The sequence below is a fragment of the Leopardus geoffroyi genome, chromosome A1 (assembly GCF_018350155.1).
Source record: "Leopardus geoffroyi isolate Oge1 chromosome A1, O.geoffroyi_Oge1_pat1.0, whole genome shotgun sequence".
Lineage (NCBI taxonomy): Eukaryota > Metazoa > Chordata > Mammalia > Carnivora > Felidae > Leopardus > Leopardus geoffroyi.
Window position 1 is genome coordinate 128,662,114 of NC_059326.1, and position 20,297 is coordinate 128,682,410.

Genomic DNA, 20,297 nt, shown 5'->3' on the forward strand with positions numbered 1-20,297 from the left:
TAAATGGCTGGGTTTTGCATTGGACAGGTCAGAGCAAGTGAGTATTTCTTTTTTAATACAGCTGTTAGATTAGAAAGTAAATGCATTAATAAATGATAGATCTCAAGCTCATTTACTTTTATCTACAACAAAAAAACACTGCAACAAACCACTCAAGATAAACATTCTAGAGAATAAAAATGGTTTCTAACTTTTCAGAAAGTTGTAATAGAAAAAGTTTTCTAAATTCATGATTGTAAAAAGCATTTATGTAAAAATTTTTTCTAGAAAGCACAGGTGATAAGTTCATAGGATAACTTCAGCATTTTAATTCACTTTTGCCTAAACGAACTATTCAAACTAGATATTTTCATCTACCTTACATTATTAGAAATTCATTATAAATGTAAAACAAATGCTATCCATCTCACCAAGTTCTCTTGATATATTATGTGCTTCTAGAGATAAATAAAAATATATATATCTGAGTTACATCCCATCTTTTCATTGTTTAGAATCAGATGGTCTAATGCTGATAAAAGTAGGAAAAATATTTAAATTAATATATCTTAACCAAAATGATTATTATACTGCCTTTTTCTAAAATAGTTGCAATGAGGGGAAAAAAAGTACCTAAATATTAGGAATATTTAGTTAGCCAGAACAATATTAAACAATGCTCTTAACACAAATGTACCAATATAAGTTTCATAAATATATATACTTTTTAAATGTAGAAATAAGACAAGGTTTTCAGCCAGACTTTCCATATCCTTTGAGCTTACCCTATGGCCATTGTTTATATAAATGTCTCCTCAATAGTTCAGTTTTATAAGAATAATGCACAGAAGGATCTTTATTTCCTTGTTGACTTTTAACAACTAGCACAAAATACATCAGTCATGTCAACCACAAAGAATACATTGTTAGTAATGTTTCTTTTTATTGAATGGTTTACTCAAAGTAGTTGTTGTTTCAAATTAAAAAAAAAATACCCTGTAAAATGTGGGAACAGGATCCAGACTTTAAGTCACAAAGTTGTACTTTGGGCCCTCTAGTACCGACTGTAAAAACAAAAACAAAAATGGTTTAAGATAATTTTATTATAAATCATCACCAAAAGGAAATAAGAAACTACCATTATGAATCATGACATTTTCACTGCATCCATGTAGAAATCTTAAAAAAGTATGCTAAAGATATACTTCAAATCATTTTTAATGCTTATAATTAGAAAATTTAATTGCAGTTATACCTTAGTACAAGGAGAACCCTATTATTGTGTTATTTTTTAACATTTAATTTTGAAGTAATTATAGATTCAAGGGAAGTTGCAAAGATAGTACAGAAAGACCCTGTGTACCTATCACCCTTGTTGTTCCAATGGTTGTTATACGAGGTAAAACTATACTACAGTATCAAAACCAGGAAATTTGTATTGCTGCAATGTGTATGTATATATAATCCTAGGCTATTGTATTATATCAAGTTATTTTTTTAATACCTTAGTTTTTCCATAGTAATGATATGCTTCCAATCAGAAACTCTGGACACAGACTGAGTGGACCTCAAAGACAAGTTAGTGTCCAACTGTTCTTCACAGATGAAACAGCTAACTGGCATCTTGAGGTGAAGATGTTCATGCAATGCCACACAAATAACAGAATCACAGGGACCTGGTATCTGATACCAGAAAAACATTTTTTCTTTCTCACACATGAGAATTCTTGTTGCATGTGCTTTCATAAAAATTGAAGTTTAATTTTAATAACAGTCTTAGAGTAAAGGAATAATTTCCATTTTTGCACTGTGTTGAATTTAAAAAGTTGCCAAAATTTGTTCATGTACAATCTTTGAAGCTTTGGTGGGTGAAAAGTAACTCCATAGGGAATAGAAATGTGCTTTCTTAATCTTTGAATCCTAGCCACTAGCCCAGCGCCCAGCTTACACAATAACTGTAAAACTGAATGTAAAAATGGCATATACTTAAGCTTTTTTCTTTTTTTAAAGAACTGTGATATTCACCTGGGTTAAAATGTCAAATCAGAAGTAGGTATTAAAAGGGAGCAAGTTTCAATACGTTGAAAAGCAAAAAAGGACAGGTACAAACCTGCTACCAAACAGTGCTTGGTGGCAACTGGAGACATATGATGACTATAAACTGTTTCTTCAAAATTAAATATATCTGCAGTCTGATAATCAAAAGACATTTAAAAAGTGTAAGTTCTAATTATAATCACAAAAGCAGTTAACTTTCTATTTACTTATTCCCAGATTATCAGTAATTTTTAAATGACTGTTAGCAATTTATTTGACTTAAAACATAAGAATTTTTAAAGTAAAAAACCTATTAATTTAATTTAATTATTATTCTTTTTAATGTTTATTTATTTTTGAGACAGAGAGAGACACAGCATGAGCAGGGAAGGGGCAGAGAGAGAGAGGGAGACACAGAATGTGAAGCAGGCTCCAGGCTCTGAGCTGTCAGCACGGAGCCCGACGCGGGGCTTGAACTCACGAACTGTGAGATCATGACCTGAGCCGAAGTCAGACGCTTAACCGACTGAGCCACCCAGGCGCCCCAAAACCTATTAATTTTAAATCCTTTGTTATTTATAACACTCTTGTCCCTTTAGTGAGAAAAATAGTTTTTTGCTAATAAATTCCAGACATTACGAAGACACAGCCAATGGCTCACCATCTTCTTCTCCACTCCATGAGGGATTCTTCTCCACTCTATTCAGGGAAACTTCATAATATATACACAGGTCATCTAGCCAGTATTCTGCCTCTCAGTCCCACACCCCAGACACACTCATCACCTAGATTTGTTCTTCCTTTGAAATCATACATTTCATGTATGTTACGTGTGACCACAATCTTCCATCATTTTCAGCTTTATTTTTCCCAACTACTTCTAAGACACCGAAATAAAACCCAGAACTCCTATCAGTTCCTCTTGACTTTGCTTTTTTTCCCCTTCTTCAGCTTGGATTCCAAGGTTCAATTCTTCAACTGCCAATATTTTCAACTTCAATCCTGGATGACTCCAAATGTTTGCCTTCTCTGAGCCTATATCCAGGACAATCTACACCAGAGGTCAGCAAACTTCTGTAATCAGCAGACTGTAGTATATATTTTAGGGTTTAAGAACTACTACTCATTTCTGTCATTGTAGTGTCAAAGCGACCACAGACAACAAATATGTGTTGCAATAATGCTTTATTTTACAAAAAGAGGCCATGAGCCCAGATCTGGCCTATGGGCTACTTAGTAAGCTGACCTCTGCTCTACCCAAGAGAAAAGAATCTTCTAGTATGGCAAACTGGCATCACTATAAAAGATCATTCATCTCAACTGGGCTTTCAGTATTGACTGCCAGTCCTATCATATTATAATACTATTCCCTGCAATATTCATAGCTCTTTCAAACTTCTCCATTCTCCACAAACATGGTCACTCAATCGACTGTAACCAGCAATCTGACCTTTTATTACAAAGAGAAAACAGGAAGTCATTCAATGAGAATTCTCTTAGTGTCTTATCAACAAACCTACAAACACATTTGCTTCCATCTATCCTTTTTCCTTCTTCATTCCTGTTATCATGGAAAAATCATCCTCTCTCATATTTAAAGTTACTATCCCCACCTGTGCTTAGATCCCCCTCACCGCTGTCAGAAATCTCGCTCTATACATAATATCCTCTATCTCCAAGATATCTATAAACTCTCCCTTCCTACTGGCTCATTCTCATCAGCATTTAAAAATATTCATGATTTGGGGCGCTTGGGTGTCTCAGGCAGTTAAGTGTCCAACTTCGGCTCAGGTCATGATCTCACGGTTCGTGAGTTTGAACCCCACATCGGGCTCTGTGCTGACAGCTTAGAGCCTGGAGCCTGCTTCAGATTCTGTGTCTCCCTCTCTCTCTCTCTGCCCTTTACCTGCTCGTACTCTGTCTCTTTCTCTCAAAAATAAATTAAAATATTTTAAAATAAATAAATAAAAATGTTCATGATTCTTTTTTTATATATATAAAATGTTTAAATGTTTATTTTTGGGAGACAGAGAGGGAGAGAGAAGGGAGGGAAAGAGCGGAGGAGGGGCACAGAGAGAGGGGTCACGGAGGAACCGAAGCAGGCTCATGCTGACAGCAGAGAGCCCAATGCAGGGCTTGAACTCACAAACTAATCGATCACGACCTGAGCTGAAGTACGATGTTCAACCAATCGAGCCACCCAGGCACCCCCATGATTCTTTCATCTTAAGAGTAAAACAAAAACCTTTCATTCTATATTCCTCCTAACTAATCTTTCTTCTTCAAATCCAAATTTTGGCCATCTTTGACTTCCTATCTCCCACATATTTCTCAACTCAGCACAATCTTATTTTTATCTATACTACTCCAATTCACACTACTCTTCCAGTATCACTGATACCTGCTGTCATCAAGCATAGTCTTCACCTTACCTAACCTGTCGGTATTACGAAACACAGCTGGACACTGAATTTTCCTTAAAACAATCTCTTCTGCAGGCTTCCATGATACAACATAGTCCTGATTTTCCTCTTACACTCTCTGGCCACTCCTCTTCATTGTCTTTTGCAGGCTTTTTTTGGTTCCTTTTCCTGTCTTATTAATCTTGTCTTCCTCATGGTTTTGTTCTATGTATTCTTCTCTTCAACTGCCACTTATATGGTATTTTCAGTGCAGACTACCTTCCTAAATAGCAGGAATCTATTTAGGATTATTTTCATTTGGATTTCCTGTGAATCCTTCAAATTTAACAAATCTAAAATTTAACTCAACACCCACCTAAACCTTTCTTTATCTTAGTAAATGACAATATAATCTACCCAACTGCCCAAGTTAGTGAACTTGAGGATCATTCTTTTTTTAAATAACAGCTTTATTGAGCTATAATTGACATACCACACAATTCATTCAAAGTATGTACTTGAGCAGTCTTTAGTATATTCACAGAGTTGTGCAATCATCACCAAAATCAATTTTAGAGTATTTTTATCACCCCAAAAAGAAACCCAATTCCCAGTAGCAGGCACTCCCCATTTCTCCCTACCCTCTGCTCTAGAAAACCACTAATCCACTTTCCATCTCTATAGATTAGCCCATTTCTTGACATTTCATAGAGATGGAATTATACAATACGTGGTCTTTTGCAGTTTTTCATTTAATGTAATGTTTTCTTTTGTCTTCCTTTTTTCATTTCCTTTAGCATAATGTTTCCTTTTTTTCTCTTTCCATTTCATTTACCATGATGTTTTTAAGGTTCATCCACACTGCAGCATGTATCAGTACTTCACTTTCTTTTTATGGCTGAATAATATTCTAGTTTATGGCTATCCGCTAATCAGTTCATGAACATTTCATTTATTTCCACTTTTTGGATATTTTGAACACAAACTCATTGTTCATGAGTTCGAGCCCTGCATTGGGCTCTGCACTAACAGCTCAGAGCCTGGACCCTGCTTCACATTCTGTGTCTGCCTTGCTCCCTACCCCTCTCCTGCTTGTATTCTCTCTCTCTCTCTCTCTCTCTCAAAAATAAATAAATAAACATTAAATGTTTTTAATGAATAAGATTCTTGAATATATTCAACAGTATTTACTCAACTGTTACATGTTTGAACTAGGGATTCAACTGGCATGCAAAATAAACACTGTCCCTGCCCTATTGCAAGGAGCTTCAGTTTATCAAGAAAAACAAATGATTAAACAAGAAATAACAGTAAAGTCCAAAAGGGACTATAACAATGAAAGTGTACAGTGTTTTAGCAGGGCCACATAACCTATAGAGAATTCACAGAAGTCTTTCCAGAGCCAGTGATGCTCTGGCTTTTCACTGAGATGAAAGTTGATGAATAGAAATTGGCCAAGTCCAAAGAAGGAGGATGAGACTTCTAGTGGAGGGAACAGCATGAAGAAACTCTTTCGGGTAACAGTAAACATGACATTTGAAAAACCAAAAGATGCTAAGTATGACTAGAGTGCCAAAGAACAGTGGCCAGAGATAAAGCCAGAAAGATCGGCAGTATATGTATCATGAGGGACTGAGGGGCCTTATAAATATTAAGTAGGCTGAATATTTTCTAGGAAAAAGTAAGCTTTTAAAGCAATGGCAAAAAACAAAAAATGAAAACATCAAATTGGCATTTTAGATATGCTGCCAATTGGTTAGAAGGTGGTCAAGAGGAGGGTAAAGAGACCAGGTAGGAGGTTGCAGTAATCCAGCACAAGTCAGCAGATCCTGGCTTGACTAGAGTAATGGCAATGGGATAAATAGATATGAGAGGTTATTTACAGAGAATTGACAGAAATTGCAAGTTGATTAGCTATCAGGACTAGTGAAAAATCAAGAATGGCCTCCAGGGAAATGCAAATAAAAACCACAATGAAATAACCATTTCGTTCGTATTAGAATTGCTGAAGTCAAGGCAGACAATAAGTGTTGAGTAGGATGCAGATAAACTGGAACCCTCATAAATTATGGGTGGGAATGTAAAATGTTTTGGAAAACAGTTTCTCAAGAGTTAAGCATAGACTTAGCATATGAGCCAGCAATTCCACTCTGTGGAAAACATAACTCCACACAAAACTTGCACATTATGAACATTTGTTTGTAGTGGCACTCCAGAATTTTATTCATTTTTAAAGAACATGCCTGGATACTGACATCTGTATTTTCTGATTTATGTTCCATTATGCAAAATTCTAAGAAAACTCAGAACGAGAAAAAGTTGTTCTCTATCCTAAAGTGTTATAGAGAAGACTGTAGAAAAGATACCCTTTAAGCCATATCATATGCTCAAGCTAGAAAATACACTTATGGAAAACTCAGATGAAGTAAAGGTATGATAGATATGTAATTAGTGACAGGGACAGAGAATGTGGAGAAGGACAGTATCACACATTCTTTATCTTTCTTTGTACCAAGGAAGAAATTATTTGTATAAGAATTTATTTCTTATTGGATACTTTCAAAGTTCTTGTTAATAAAATGCTTTGTCGGGGCGCCTGGGTGGCGCAGTCGGTTAAGCGTCCGACTTCAGCCAGGTCACGATCTCGCGGTCCGTGAGTTCGTGCCCCGCGTCAGGCTCTGGGCTGAGGGCTCAGAGCCTGGAGCCTGTTTCCGATTCTGTGTCTCCCTCTCTCTCTGCCCCTCACCCGTTCATGCTCTGTCTCTCTCTGTCCCAAAAATAAATAAACGTTGAAAAAAAAAATTTTAAAATGCTTTGTCTATTTCAGACAGAATTATGAATGCATGAAATACTATTTTGAGTTGGCAAAAACATTTACGTTCTAAAGAAGTCAATGTTAATGAAAGAAAATGCAAACGTATGGCTTATTAATTTTAAAACAATACTGTTAACTGAAGTGTAACAAACATACAAAAAGGTCTACAGATCATAAGTGTACAGTTCAATGAATTTTCCCAAAGTAACCACCACCTGCATTATAAGAGAGAATATTATGAACATTACATTACTAGCACCCCTAGAAGGCTCCCTAGACCCCCTTTCAACCCTCAACAAGAAAGACAATCACCATACAGACCTCTATTAATCTAGATTAGTTTTGTCTATTTTTGAATAGGAGTTATATATTAGGCACTCTTTTGTGTCTGGTTATTTTGTCCAATGTTATATAAAATTCATACATTTTGTTGATAAAGAAGTGAGTGTACCCTTGTCAATGCTGGACAGTATTCCAGTGTAAAATTTGACAGATTTCATTGGACTGTTACTGGACATTTGGGTTATTTCCAGTTTTTGGTTATCATGAACAGTGCTGCTATGCGCAATCTTATAAACGTCCCTTGGTGAACATACGTATGCATTTATATACTCAAAAGTATATCTTTAGGGTAACAAGATATCCACATATTTGGCTTCAGTTGATAACAAATATGTGTACCAATTGTAATCTCATCAGCAATAGATACACTTGTCATTGTTATCAGATCCTTTAATTTTAGCCATTCTGGAGGGTATAAAGAGGTATCTCATTGTGGATTTACTTAAAATATCCAGGTGCTCAATTAATAAAGAGAAATGCATTTATTTATTGGCTATTTAGATACCCTCTTATTTGAAGTGTCTATTCTAATGTTTTGCATGTGTCAGATATACCATCTCCCATTCCATGGTTTACTTCTTTATTCTTAATGTTTTTTGATCAGTAGAGCTTCCTAATCTTAATGTAGGTGAATTTATCAATTTATCTCTTTTTGGTTTAAACTTTGTTTTTATCTATCTTGAGTCATGAAGATATTTTCCTATAAGCTTTATTATTATTATTTTTATTTTTACACCTGTCATCTACCTAAAATTGGTAGATTTCTTTTCTGTCTGGTGTGGGGTAAGGGTCAAGATTAGTTTTTTTTTTTTTTTTTTTTTTTTTTCAACGTTTATTTATTTTTGGGACAGAGAGAGACAGAACATAAACGGGGGAGGGGCAGAGAGAGAGGGAGACACAGAATCGGAAACAGGCTCCAGGCTCTGAGCCATCAGCCCAGAGCCTGACGCGGGGCTCGAACTCACGGACGGCGAGATCGTGACCTGGCTGAAGTCGGACGCTTAACCGACTGCGCCACCCAGGCGCCCCAAGATTAGTTTTTTTATAGATACCTGGTTGATCCAGCACAATTTATGGAAAAGACAATCATCTTCACAATGCACTGTAGTGTTACCTGTGTCATAAATCAAATGACTGTATATGTGTGGGTGTGTTTCTTGATTATCCTGTTCCACTGTTTTGTTTTTCACTTGTACTGATCTCACATCAACTTAATTAGTGTAATTAATTTACAGTAAATCTTAGCTGGTCACCTTCCATAAAAGAATCTGAAAATTTTGATTACAAGTGCATTGATTCTATAGATTCTTGGTAAAACTGGTATGTTTACAATATTGAGCCTTCTAATTCTTTTTTTTTTTTTAATGTTTATTATTTTTGAAAGAGAAAGAGAGCAAGCAGGGGAGGGGCAGAGAAAGATTCCCAAGCAGGCTCCATGCTGTCAGCACAGACCCTGAAGCACGCTCGAACTCATGAACCACAAGATTATGACCTGAGCCAAAATCAAGAGTCAGACACTTCACCAAATGAGCTATCCTGGGACCACTATGGCTTCAAATTCTTCAATATGGCATATCCCACCATTTATTTAAATCTTAATTTCTGTAACTAATATTCTCCAGTGTTCTGTGTGGTGTTGAGTGGTCTTGAACACTCTTCAATATTTTACTAGGTATATGATTTTTGATGCAATAGTCAATAATAATACTTTTGAAATTTCCTAATTCTTTGTGCCTAAAATTCAGAAATACAACCGACCTTGTATCCAGCAGCTTTGACAAATTTAGTCGTATTAATTTTAGTAATTGGCTAGAGATTCTTTTGGATTTTCTATGCTCATAATCGTGTCATCTATGAATGACGGTTCAAATTCCTTTTATTTCTTTTCTTTGCCTTATTGTATTGCCTAGGACGGAGATAATAGAGATAACTCAAAGGAAAAGCTTTCAATAACTTACCAACAAATAAAATGTTTGCCATAGGTGTGTTTTTTTAAAAGTAGATACCCTTTACCAAATTAAGGAATTTGTAAGTTAAGAATTTTTAAAGAATCAGGTGTATTGACTTTTATTACAAAGTATGATTTTTTTCCTCAACAAACTAAATATAGAGGCAAAGTACCTCAACATAGCAAAGAATACACACACACACACACACACACACACACACACACACACACACACACACGACAAGCCGACAAGCTAACATTATGCTCACAATGAAAAGCTAAAAGTTTTCCTTCTAACATCAGGAACAAGAAAAGGATGCCCAATCTCACCACTTTTATTCAACATAGTATTAGAAGTCCTAGCCAGGGTAATGAAACAAGAAAACTAAGCAAAGAGAGGTGCGTGGGTGACAGAGGTGGTTGAGCATCCAACTCTTGATTTCAGCTCCGGTCATGATCTCATGGTTTGTGGGATCAAGCACCGAGTCTGTTTGGGATTCTCTCCCCCTCCCCGCTTTCTTTCTGCCTCTCCCTCTCTTGCATGTGTGTACACATGCATCCTCTTTCTCTCTCAAAATAAATTTTAAAAAAATTTTTAAAAAAAGAAAAAAACAGCACCGAAATTAGAAAGGAAGTTTTAAACTGTCTCTATTTGTAGATGACATGATAATATGTATAGAAAATCCCAAAGAGTCCATTGAGAAATTTTTGAATAAGCAAATTCAGTAAAGTTTCAGGATATACAATCAATATACAAAAATCTGTCATGTTTCTATACAGCAATAATGAACTATCAGAAAAAGAGATTAAAATAATTCCATTTACATCTGCATCAAAAAGAATAGAATACCTAGAGATAAATTTAACCAAGGAGGTAAAAGATACATATACTATAAACTATAAGATATTGATGAAAGAAACTGAAGACACAAATAAATGAAAGGATATTCCATGCTCATGGGTTGGAAGAATTAACATTATTAAAACGTCTATACTACTCAAAGTAATCTGCAGATTAAGTAGAGGTGCTATCAAAATTCCAAGAGCATTTTTACAGAAATAGAAAAAAAATGCTAAAATTTGTATGGAACCATAAAACCCCAAATAGCTAAAGCAATCTTGAAAAAGAAGAAAAAGAGCTATAGGTATCATACTTCCTGATTTCAAACTATTTTACAAAGCTACAGTAATCAAAACAGTATAGTATTGGCATAAAAACAGACACACTGATCAAGAGAACAGAATAGATAGCCCAGAAATAAACCCATGCATATATGGTCAATTAATTTATAACGGAGCCAAGAACCTAAAATGCAGAAATGATAATCTCTTCAGGAAATGGTACTGAGAAAACTAGACAGTAACAGGCCCAAGAATAAAACTGGACCACTTTCTTACACCATACACAAAAATAAACTCAAAATAGATTAAAGATTTGAATATAAGACCTGAAACCATAAAACTCCTACAGGAAAACAAAGGCAGTAAGCTCCTTGACATTAATCTTTGGGAGATGATCTTTTGGATTTGACTCCAAAACCAAAGGTGACAAAAGCAAAAATAAGCAGGTGTAACTACATGTCAAACAAAAAATCTTCTGTGCAGCAAAGGAAACCATCAACAGGACAAAAAGGCAACCTTCTGAATGAGAAAAGATTTGCAAATCATGTATCTGATTTAAAAATGGGCAGAGGAAGTGAATAGGCATTTTTCCACACAAGACATACAAATAGCCAACAGGTACATGAAAAAGTGCTCAATATAACTAATCATCAGGGAAATGCAAATCAAAACCACAGTAAGCTATCACCTCAAACTTGTTAGAATGGCTAATATCAAAAAGATAAGAGACAACAAAGGCTACTGAGGATGTGGAGAAAAGAGAACCCTTATGCACTGCTGGTGGGAATGTCAATTGGAGCAGCCACTGTGGAAAACAGTATGGAGGTTTCTCAAAAAATAAAAAACAGAACTACCCTATGATCCAGCAATTCCACTTCTAGGTATATATCTGAGGGAAACAAAATCACTATCTTGAAGAGACATCTTCACCCCCATGTTCATTGCACTATTATTTTATTTATGTATGTATGTATTTAATACTTATTACAGCCAAGTCATGGAAACAACTTAAGTGTCCATCTGTGTATGGAGGGATAAAGAATATGTGGTATTTTTATACAGGGGAATATTATTCAGCCACCAGAAAGGAGGAAGTCTAACCATTTATGGCAAACAACATGGAAAGACACAGAGGGAATTATGCTATCACTAATATGTGAAATCTACAAAAGCTGAACTCACAGAAATAGAAACAAGTGGTGGTTACCAAGGTGGGGGGGGGGGAGGAGCAAAATGTGGAGATATTGGTAAAAGGTACAAACTTTAGACAATTAAGAAAAGAAAAAGTTGCACAGGGAAAGAGATTTGAGGCAGGGAATATAACACTATCAAGATGTGATCAGAAGACAAAAGATCAATTTAGAGATAGCAAATAATTTAGGCTATAAAGAGGGAGAAGCTAAGGTTAAGGAAGTAGGGATTGAGGTTAGGGAGAACTTAGAGTGCCAGGCTGAATTTAGCCAAGGGAAATCCCTTGTGGGTTTGGGTAAAGACATAATGAAACCACATTATAATAAGGCTAATTTTGGGGTAGAGCTTACCATGGTAAATATGGGAAGCAATGTAATGCGTTGGGAGTTCTGAGTAGTAGTCTAGATGTACAGCGTTGTTGACACAAATAGAAAAGAAAATATGAGAGAGCTTGAAGGAAGAATTGCTAAGATTTGAAGAGTACATGGATGTGAGGAGTGATCATGTTCAGTATGAACATGTTATATTTGAGGAGATTACCCCACATTCAAGTAAGAGAGGTTCAGTAGACAGAGAAACATGGGACTAGAGCTTAGGGAAAAGATTAGCACTAGAAATACAAATTTAATCAAATATCACAAAAACTTATTTTTTATTGTCTACCATTATTTAGTGTCTATCTTTACTAAGCAATATTAGTAACTTTCTTTTCCTTTAAGGTTTTAGGTCAATAGAAGATAAAACCAATTTTCTTCCTTAGATCACTAAACAATAGTTTTCAAATAATGAAGATGATAATAATAGTTCATTTTTTTTGCTAACCACTCTTCTGGGTATCTTACATATATCAATGTATTTACAACCATTCTATAAAGTAAAATCACTACCCCAATTTACAGATTTTCCTTCAACCTATTGAGCTAATTAGAAAGGTTTTAATATACTCACTTGTAAGGTATTTGTATCCCACACTTTCAGAGTTTTATCAAATGAGCTTGATGTGAACATGCCAGTGTCATGAGGATACCACTGTACAGTCTCCACACTGTATTTGTGAACATCAGGATGGTTTCTACAAAATAGCAATTAAACTTTAGGAATACTTGACTTATGTGAGTTTCAAAACTGATACTATATTAACAAGTAGCAGTCTCAAGGAGGACAATATGAATGGCCACGCCTATATCACAGGTCTACATCTCAGCTGTCCAAAGAAGGACAATGTCCAGGCACTTCTACTTTCAGCCTTCTCTAGTGTATTGCGGAGGCCTGCTTCCCACTAAGGTTTATAAAATGGAGAACTTCCTATTTCTGTACTTGAACCTAGAGGAATTAGCTACACTGGACCTCTTCCTGGAGGGGGCAGTGATTTTTCCTTACTGGAAGAGATAACTATTCTGGTTTTGGATTTGCTTTTCTCAAATACCGCTTTATTAGTACTATGGTTCTTAGAACTGTTGAATGCCTCACATAGATCCACAGTATCTCACACAATATTGATTCTGATCAAGTAACTTACTCAATGACATAAGAATGCAATTTGTAAATGTCCACGGCACCACTCTTTTGTAACCTATCAGTCATAGAAGCATGATCTGTTGAAGACTTAGGTTATGATATCAGCTACAATACAACACCTTTTGAGGGTGATATACTAAAGGATGCAGTATGTATTCTGAACCGGTGATCAATACGGTATATGTGTCACTTTACTAAACCTAAATTCACACAAACTGGCTGTTAAGTAACACTTATCAGACAATGATGGAAATTTGAACTCCAAGTAGGTATTAAAACCTGGAATTACTGTGTGAGATACCAGTATCATGGCTACATTTATAGACTTTAATTTTTATTTAAAAAAAAAAATTTTTTTTTCAACGTTTATTTATTTTTTTGGGACAGAGAGAGACAGAGCATGAATGGGGGAGGGGCAGAGAGAGAGGGAGACACAGAATCGGAAACAGGCTCCAGGCTCTGAGCCATCAGCCCAGAGCCTGACGCGGGGCTCGAACTCACAGACCGCGAGATCGTGACCTGGCTGAAATCGGACGCTTAACCGACTGCGCCACCCAGGCGCCCCTAGACTTTAATTTTTAGAGATATAAACAATTATGAACGAGGGGTGCCTGGGTGGCTCAGTCGGTTGAGAGTCTGATTTCAGCTCAGGTCATAATCTCACGGTTTGTGAGTTCGAGCCCCGCGTCGGGCTCTGTAAAGACAAGCTCAGAGCCTGGAGCCTACTTCGGATTCTGCGTCTCTCTCTCTCTGTCCTCCCTTGATCGTGCTTTGTCTCTCTTGCTCTCAAAAATAAAATAAAAAAAAATAATAATGAATGAAATAATATGCTTCCGGGATTTGTTTCAAACAATACTCAGTGGGTAAGTGGCGTTAGAGATGAAACCAGATTCATTATGATTGATAACTGCTGAAGCTAGGTGATGGGTACCTAGTTCATACACTATTCTCTTCTTTTGTATATGCTAGAAATTTTCCATAACAAAATTAACAAACAAAAGTTAACAGAAGACTACTGAAATCCTATGCAGATAGGACATCATGACTTCCGATTCCTTACGATGAAGGTTTGGATTACAATAAACAGTAAAGGACCTTAAGCACCTGAATGAATGAGAACATGAAGAAGGAAAGCCTTTAAGTATTAGTTCTGGCTTTGAGAAAGCCGCAAAAATACAAAGGCTGTAGTGTCTACCCATAATTCCATTCTATGTCACGTATAATTTACATATTTTAACTGATTTTCCTTTTCTTTCCTCTCTCTTACCTCCATTATTTCATATAAGTTAACTATAAACCGATCATATGTAAAAACTGATCATACATATAAAAGATCATATGTAAAACTAGTGGAAAAATGGACATTATCTTGAACTGAAGCTGGATGTGGTAAGTAGACTGAGGATCTTTCGGGAAAGGGATGATTATATTTTGGTTGTGTAGTAGATACTTGCCTTTTTGGCTGCTTAGTGGATAGGTGGAAATTTTTTAAAAGTTGGATCCAAACTCTTCCTATCTGGGGGACATCTCCTTTGTTTTACTGCCTTTACAGAAAGCTAGGGACTCCAGATATTCTCTTTCCCTTTCATTTGGCAGTAATGGCATCGACATGTGTCCTAAGCTTTCTCAAGCCTGCCTAGAACTCTAAAATTCCAGCTAGTAATGCAAAACCCAGGGATATTTAACAATTATTCATAGTTGTGGAGTTAAGAGTCTGCGTTGGTGACATGTAGCAGAATCCAAACTAAATTGTTCCTGTGGTATGATCCTGACTGTTGTCTCCGCCATAGTTTCACTTACCTTCTGCTCATTTTTCACACTGATTCTCCCACCTTCCTACCAGTTACATGAGATACTAAGTATCTTTCCAATAAATTTCTCCTTAAAATAAGCAGAATTGACTTCTTTTGCTCCTAAGAATTTTGATGTATGCCAAGATTTTCTGGTTATAGTAAAACAAATCTTTAATGCAGCGATTACAAATAAAAGCTCATTTACATTTTAAATTTAATTTTAAAATAGGTCAGAATCTTAAATTATTATCTTACTGTGAATGACCTGTTATTCTCATTCACATTTAATGAATACACACATTAAGTAACACAAAAATAAGTATCAGCAATCTGAGCCACATTAACTTCATAAAATTTTTTACTAAAATTATTTTGTACAGTTAGATTATAAAGTGTTTGAATATAAAATGCTACTTTAACTCATTTTGCAAACATGTTCACTGTATGCCCATTTACATTCAAAGTCATGCTTTTAAGGACAGAGATTGAATCCAAGAAGAATGTCATGGTAAAACAGAAGACTGACACACAAAGCATTTACCTGACTTTATATACCAGAAAGTAGATCACAGTTCCTCAGGATAACAGTAAATACATGTGGTATACAGGAAAATACCATTTTAATATATAACAAAATAAATAAAGTTAAAATGTTAGCTAAGATAAAAGAAGAGAAAATGAATTAATATGACTGTCTTACATTTTAAAATATAAGTGTTTTGGTTTTTTGTTTTTTGGTGAGAGTGGAGTGAGAGCATAAAATGGTGTAAATGGCCTCTTAGAAACCAAGTTTCACACTATATGAGGTGTTATCTTTGTTCTGTACCAAGCGACCCTGCAACTATATTGCTTTACAGTTTTTAACAGGCTTTTTAAAAGACAGTATCTCATTTAAGTCCCACAAAAAACTTACAAGAATGACAGGACAGGTATAATTATCTTTAAAAAACAATAAATAACCTGAAGTTCAGAGAAATAGTTTCCCAAATCTTTATTTTCAAAGTGAAGCACCAGAGCCAAGAAACAATCGTAAATCTCCTCCCAAATATCACATGGACTTATGTATCTACTCAAGTGCTTTGGGAACAGCATTAATACAGAATGGTTGTTGACATTAATGTTCATGAAGTTTTTCCTCTTGAAAGCATTTCCCCAACACCCATTCTCTCTGTTAATTCAAAGCTGTGCTCAATATTGGATCAGATACAGGTGACAAAAAAGAAGCGGCCATTACGAACAAATTACAATAGTCAGAAGACTAATGACAAAGAGAGGTATGTTAAGTTTGGCAGCTTTGAGTAAGTATGGAGATAAGACACTTGCGTGCAGGTGTGCATAGGTGTGTGTTTGGTGAGGGACTACCAGTACATTTACTGCTTCTATCCATTAATCTTTTAAACTTTCTACCCTATTAATATCAGTTGAAAAAATGTAATTTGTGTTTATAATTAGCTGAAAGACTTATAAAAAGTCTTATGCTAAATGGTACTACAACTATAATGAGTTACCTGAGGTGTGCTATGTAGGTGTATAACAAAAATGACATAATCAGAATTTTTTATATAAATTCCTTTTGAAAACTGATACCAAAGTTGTTTTGAGGAAGTCTCATGTTAAAAACAGCTATGCCTGAATTTCAGTTGTTATTTTCAAAAAAAAATGTCAAGGGATATCCATGTAAAAAATGTCATGTGAACAACCTGCTGGAGACCATCATATGACTGCTATGGTTATGGTTTGTATTTGATGCAAAAGTACTAAATTGTTTACACATTCATGAATTACATTTTTAATACACACCTGCCAACGGAACACACTGCTTTACATGTGTAATAAGGTTGTCTGCTGGAGTTCTCAAGGTCATAAAGTACAATCACACCATCTGAACCACCTGATAACATGCTAATAATAAAAAAGTGCACATTAATTTATCATCTTAGGTACTGTATTTACTTATTACATATTTTTGAAAATTAGTGATCTATAAACACCCAAAGGTATTATGCCCACAAATACAAAGTAAATTGTCATTAACATAGACTTTAATAAACTAAAATTTTTCATTCTAGTATTTATAGAATGAATACAGAAAGATTCAATCTGTGATCATTTAAAGTTTATCTTTATAATTCCAAAAAGAATGGACAGTAGAAACAAGATGGCAAAAGATTTATCTTAATTATTACGAAGTCATTCTTAATGTCCTAATTAAAATTGTGCTAAAGGAAAATGGAACCAGACAGACTAGATGTTAACAAGGAACGATCTGACTCTAAGCAAGTTACTAAGCCTTTTAACATTTGTGAAAAAGGGTGCATTTTCACCCAAATCATAAAGAAGTCGTGTAAGTTAAACACAAGTGAGGTTTACATGGCCTCAAAGAAATAAAGGATCAATAAACGTTAGATTCCTTCCCTCTATTATTAAAAACACATTTACTCACTTCATTCAACTTTGAGCACCTGCTAGCAAAACTGCAAACAAGGCAGGCATAGTTTCTGTTTTTCCAGGGTCTACAATCTACCACAAAAGACAGAGAGATCTATGGACAAATAAAGTATTGCCACTTGTTACTCTTATTACTCATAGTCAAACCTCATGTTGCTGTCTCTCTACTCGTTCTGGTTCTGTAATTTTACTCTCTGGTAAATTCCTAGGAAAGGGCTAATGAGTGCAATAGTCCCTGAATTCTTGTATGTTACTGACAATTTGTCTCTTCTTTTGTACTTGAAAATCAGTCTGGCTGGATATCCAATCCCTGATTCACACTATTTCCTTGAAGATCTCAGACAAGAAACTTCATTTCTTTGGTATAAAGCCCCAAATCAGTTTTAGTTAAAATATGATTTTCTTTCCTTTATATGTAGTTTCAGATCTGACTTATTTTAGGAAAGTCTTCTTGGATTATAGATTTAATATTGACTCTATTCTCCTCCTTTGCGTTTCATCTCTGGGAATTCCTATTATATGGGATGCTGGCTATTCTTTGCCTATCTTCCAAGTATGTCCCTATCTCTTGAATCCTTTGTCTTTCTCCATTTCTTTTTGATTTTTAGAAATTTCCCCCATTCTACTTTCTATTTCTAGGGTACTACCTCTTGTATTCATTTGCTTATGTACCTTATGCTTTAGTTTTCATTTCTGAAACATTTTTCTTTTATTTATCATTTTTTCTTGAGTTTATTCATCTCATTTACAAGTTTTCCTAATTCCAACTTGTTATTCTTTCACATCTTGTATCTTTTTAAAATGACTTTTAGCTAGTTTTGAAATATTAGGTTAGGGTTTTCACCTATTTTGTGGGTATATTTTTCTGGCACAACTACTATAAGGGTATTACTTAGTCCCTTTGCTCTTACACTAATTTTGAATGGAGTTTGATTTTAATCCTATTATTTTGCTCATGTTTATACTAAATTTTCTTCAACTTTCAAAAGGGAGGCTTGGTTTAGAATAATATTTACCTTTTGTATCTCTAGGATATCCTCCTCGTTTTTTATAAGATGGTTCAAAACATGGTAGCTCACTTTCAGAGAACTCTTGGTTCTATTCACCTCCCCAATTTTTACCTGCGCCATCTTTTTTTGTTTCTGTGGTCCCTCTAATGCTCAATTTGGATTGTATTCCAAACAGTTTCTCCTCAGTTTTGTCTTTTAGGAAATCTTAAGTTGATTAGGTGGAGAGATTACAGGGCCCAGACTTGTCCAGCCCCTTCCAGTCTTACTGCGAACCCCTTAATAATTGGGAGTATGTCATCCTCTCCAGTGTCATCCACTGTGGTGAAATTAGCTTGCTAAACTTTCAACTAACTCTTATTTTGGAGTTATCAGGTCTACTAGACTGGCTTTCATTGCCTCTTTTGACATACAATGATAAGACACGGACCTAGTAGTTATCAGTGATTTGTTCCCACTCATCCATATTTTGTGGTTTGGGGGGATATCTGATCAATTATACTTGTTAGAAGTATTATACATTCATTTTTTTATGTTGCCCTCTTCAGTTTGTTATTTAACATGCAAGATAAGGATCTTGTGCCAGAAATGAACACAATTCTTTCCTCACTGAGAAAATCTTGCTACCAAAAATATCTCAGCTCATCTAAATTGTGTGCTTAGTGATATACTAAATTTACATTCTGGTACAAGCTCCTTATCTTGTACACCAGTTATAAAGGGTTCACGAGCCAGGAGAATGTTCAAGAAGCATTGATTTATAGACTTGTTTTAAGAAAAATTCAATACCAATTTGTAGAACAATAAGGTTAATTTAAAAGTAGTTCTTCAAAGTTCTTTGCTGAGACAGTTCTAAAAATCTGGTCAATGATGGCTAGTAAAGAAAGACAGCAAGTAATGCCATGCTAATGTGTTCACTATAAAACTTTTGTAGTTAACTAAGTGTGTATATAGGAAAATATTTATAACTTTTAACAACTACAAAAATAATAAAATTAACTTAGAAGAATTTAGAAGATATCAAAGAAAATTTGAGCTTCATAGAATGGTGTGCAAATGTACTTTATGCAACTGTACTTGTTAAAACATTATTTTCAGGTAGACTTCTTAAAATAACTCCTAACTTTGGAAATAAATCCTTCTTTATCAGATGTGTATATTCTGGTTTCGACTCTGGTTTCAATGATATCACAACTCTCATGGTGGTTGGAAAATATTAAAAAGCATTTTGAACAAATTACATGTGCACTGGTTTTCTTGAGAAAGACATCAATATTTAATTTTCCATTAAACATATCTTTTTATTACTCTTTGCTGTCAAAAGGGTTTAATGCAAAAAACAAGTCTTAGCAAACATCTGAAATTGTTACAGATTTTTACCATTCACTGGGGAAAAACACTGTATTGAGAATCTTGACTTTTCTCAATATGCTCTGTAAAAAGACTCCTCAGCCTGTATTTTCCACATATTTTACGCACATATAATCTATAATTTCCCATATTTCTCATTGACTCTGTCAACTGGTAGCCTACTAGCTTCATGTACTTCACAGGTCAGACAAGTGATCTCTATTCCAAATGGCTGGCTGGAGAAGCAGTACTTAGTATCTTTTCCACCAGCACCCATGACCAAAAAAAAAAAAAAAATTAGCTATCACTTACTGTTCATGTCATTATTTTATAAGCAAATAGCCC

General features: G+C 35.0%; 1 protein-coding gene across 2 annotated transcripts in view; it reads right to left on the bottom strand.

The window, feature by feature from the left end:
* The window catches only part of ERCC8 (ERCC excision repair 8, CSA ubiquitin ligase complex subunit), a 63,915-nt gene that overhangs the window by 30,504 nt on the left and 13,114 nt on the right, over positions 1-20,297 (bottom strand). Inside the window, exons 3-6 of one of the 2 annotated variants that reach the window (XM_045494095.1) lie at positions 16,948-17,049; positions 12,785-12,908; positions 2,090-2,171; positions 975-1,043 (exon numbers count right to left, since the gene is read on the bottom strand). In XM_045494095.1, coding sequence (XP_045350051.1) covers positions 975-1,043; positions 2,090-2,171; positions 12,785-12,908; positions 16,948-17,049 — 377 coding nt within the window. The remainder of the gene's footprint in view (positions 1-974; positions 1,044-2,089; positions 2,172-12,784; positions 12,909-16,947; positions 17,050-20,297) is intronic. The other variant, XM_045494106.1, reaches the window with a different exon arrangement.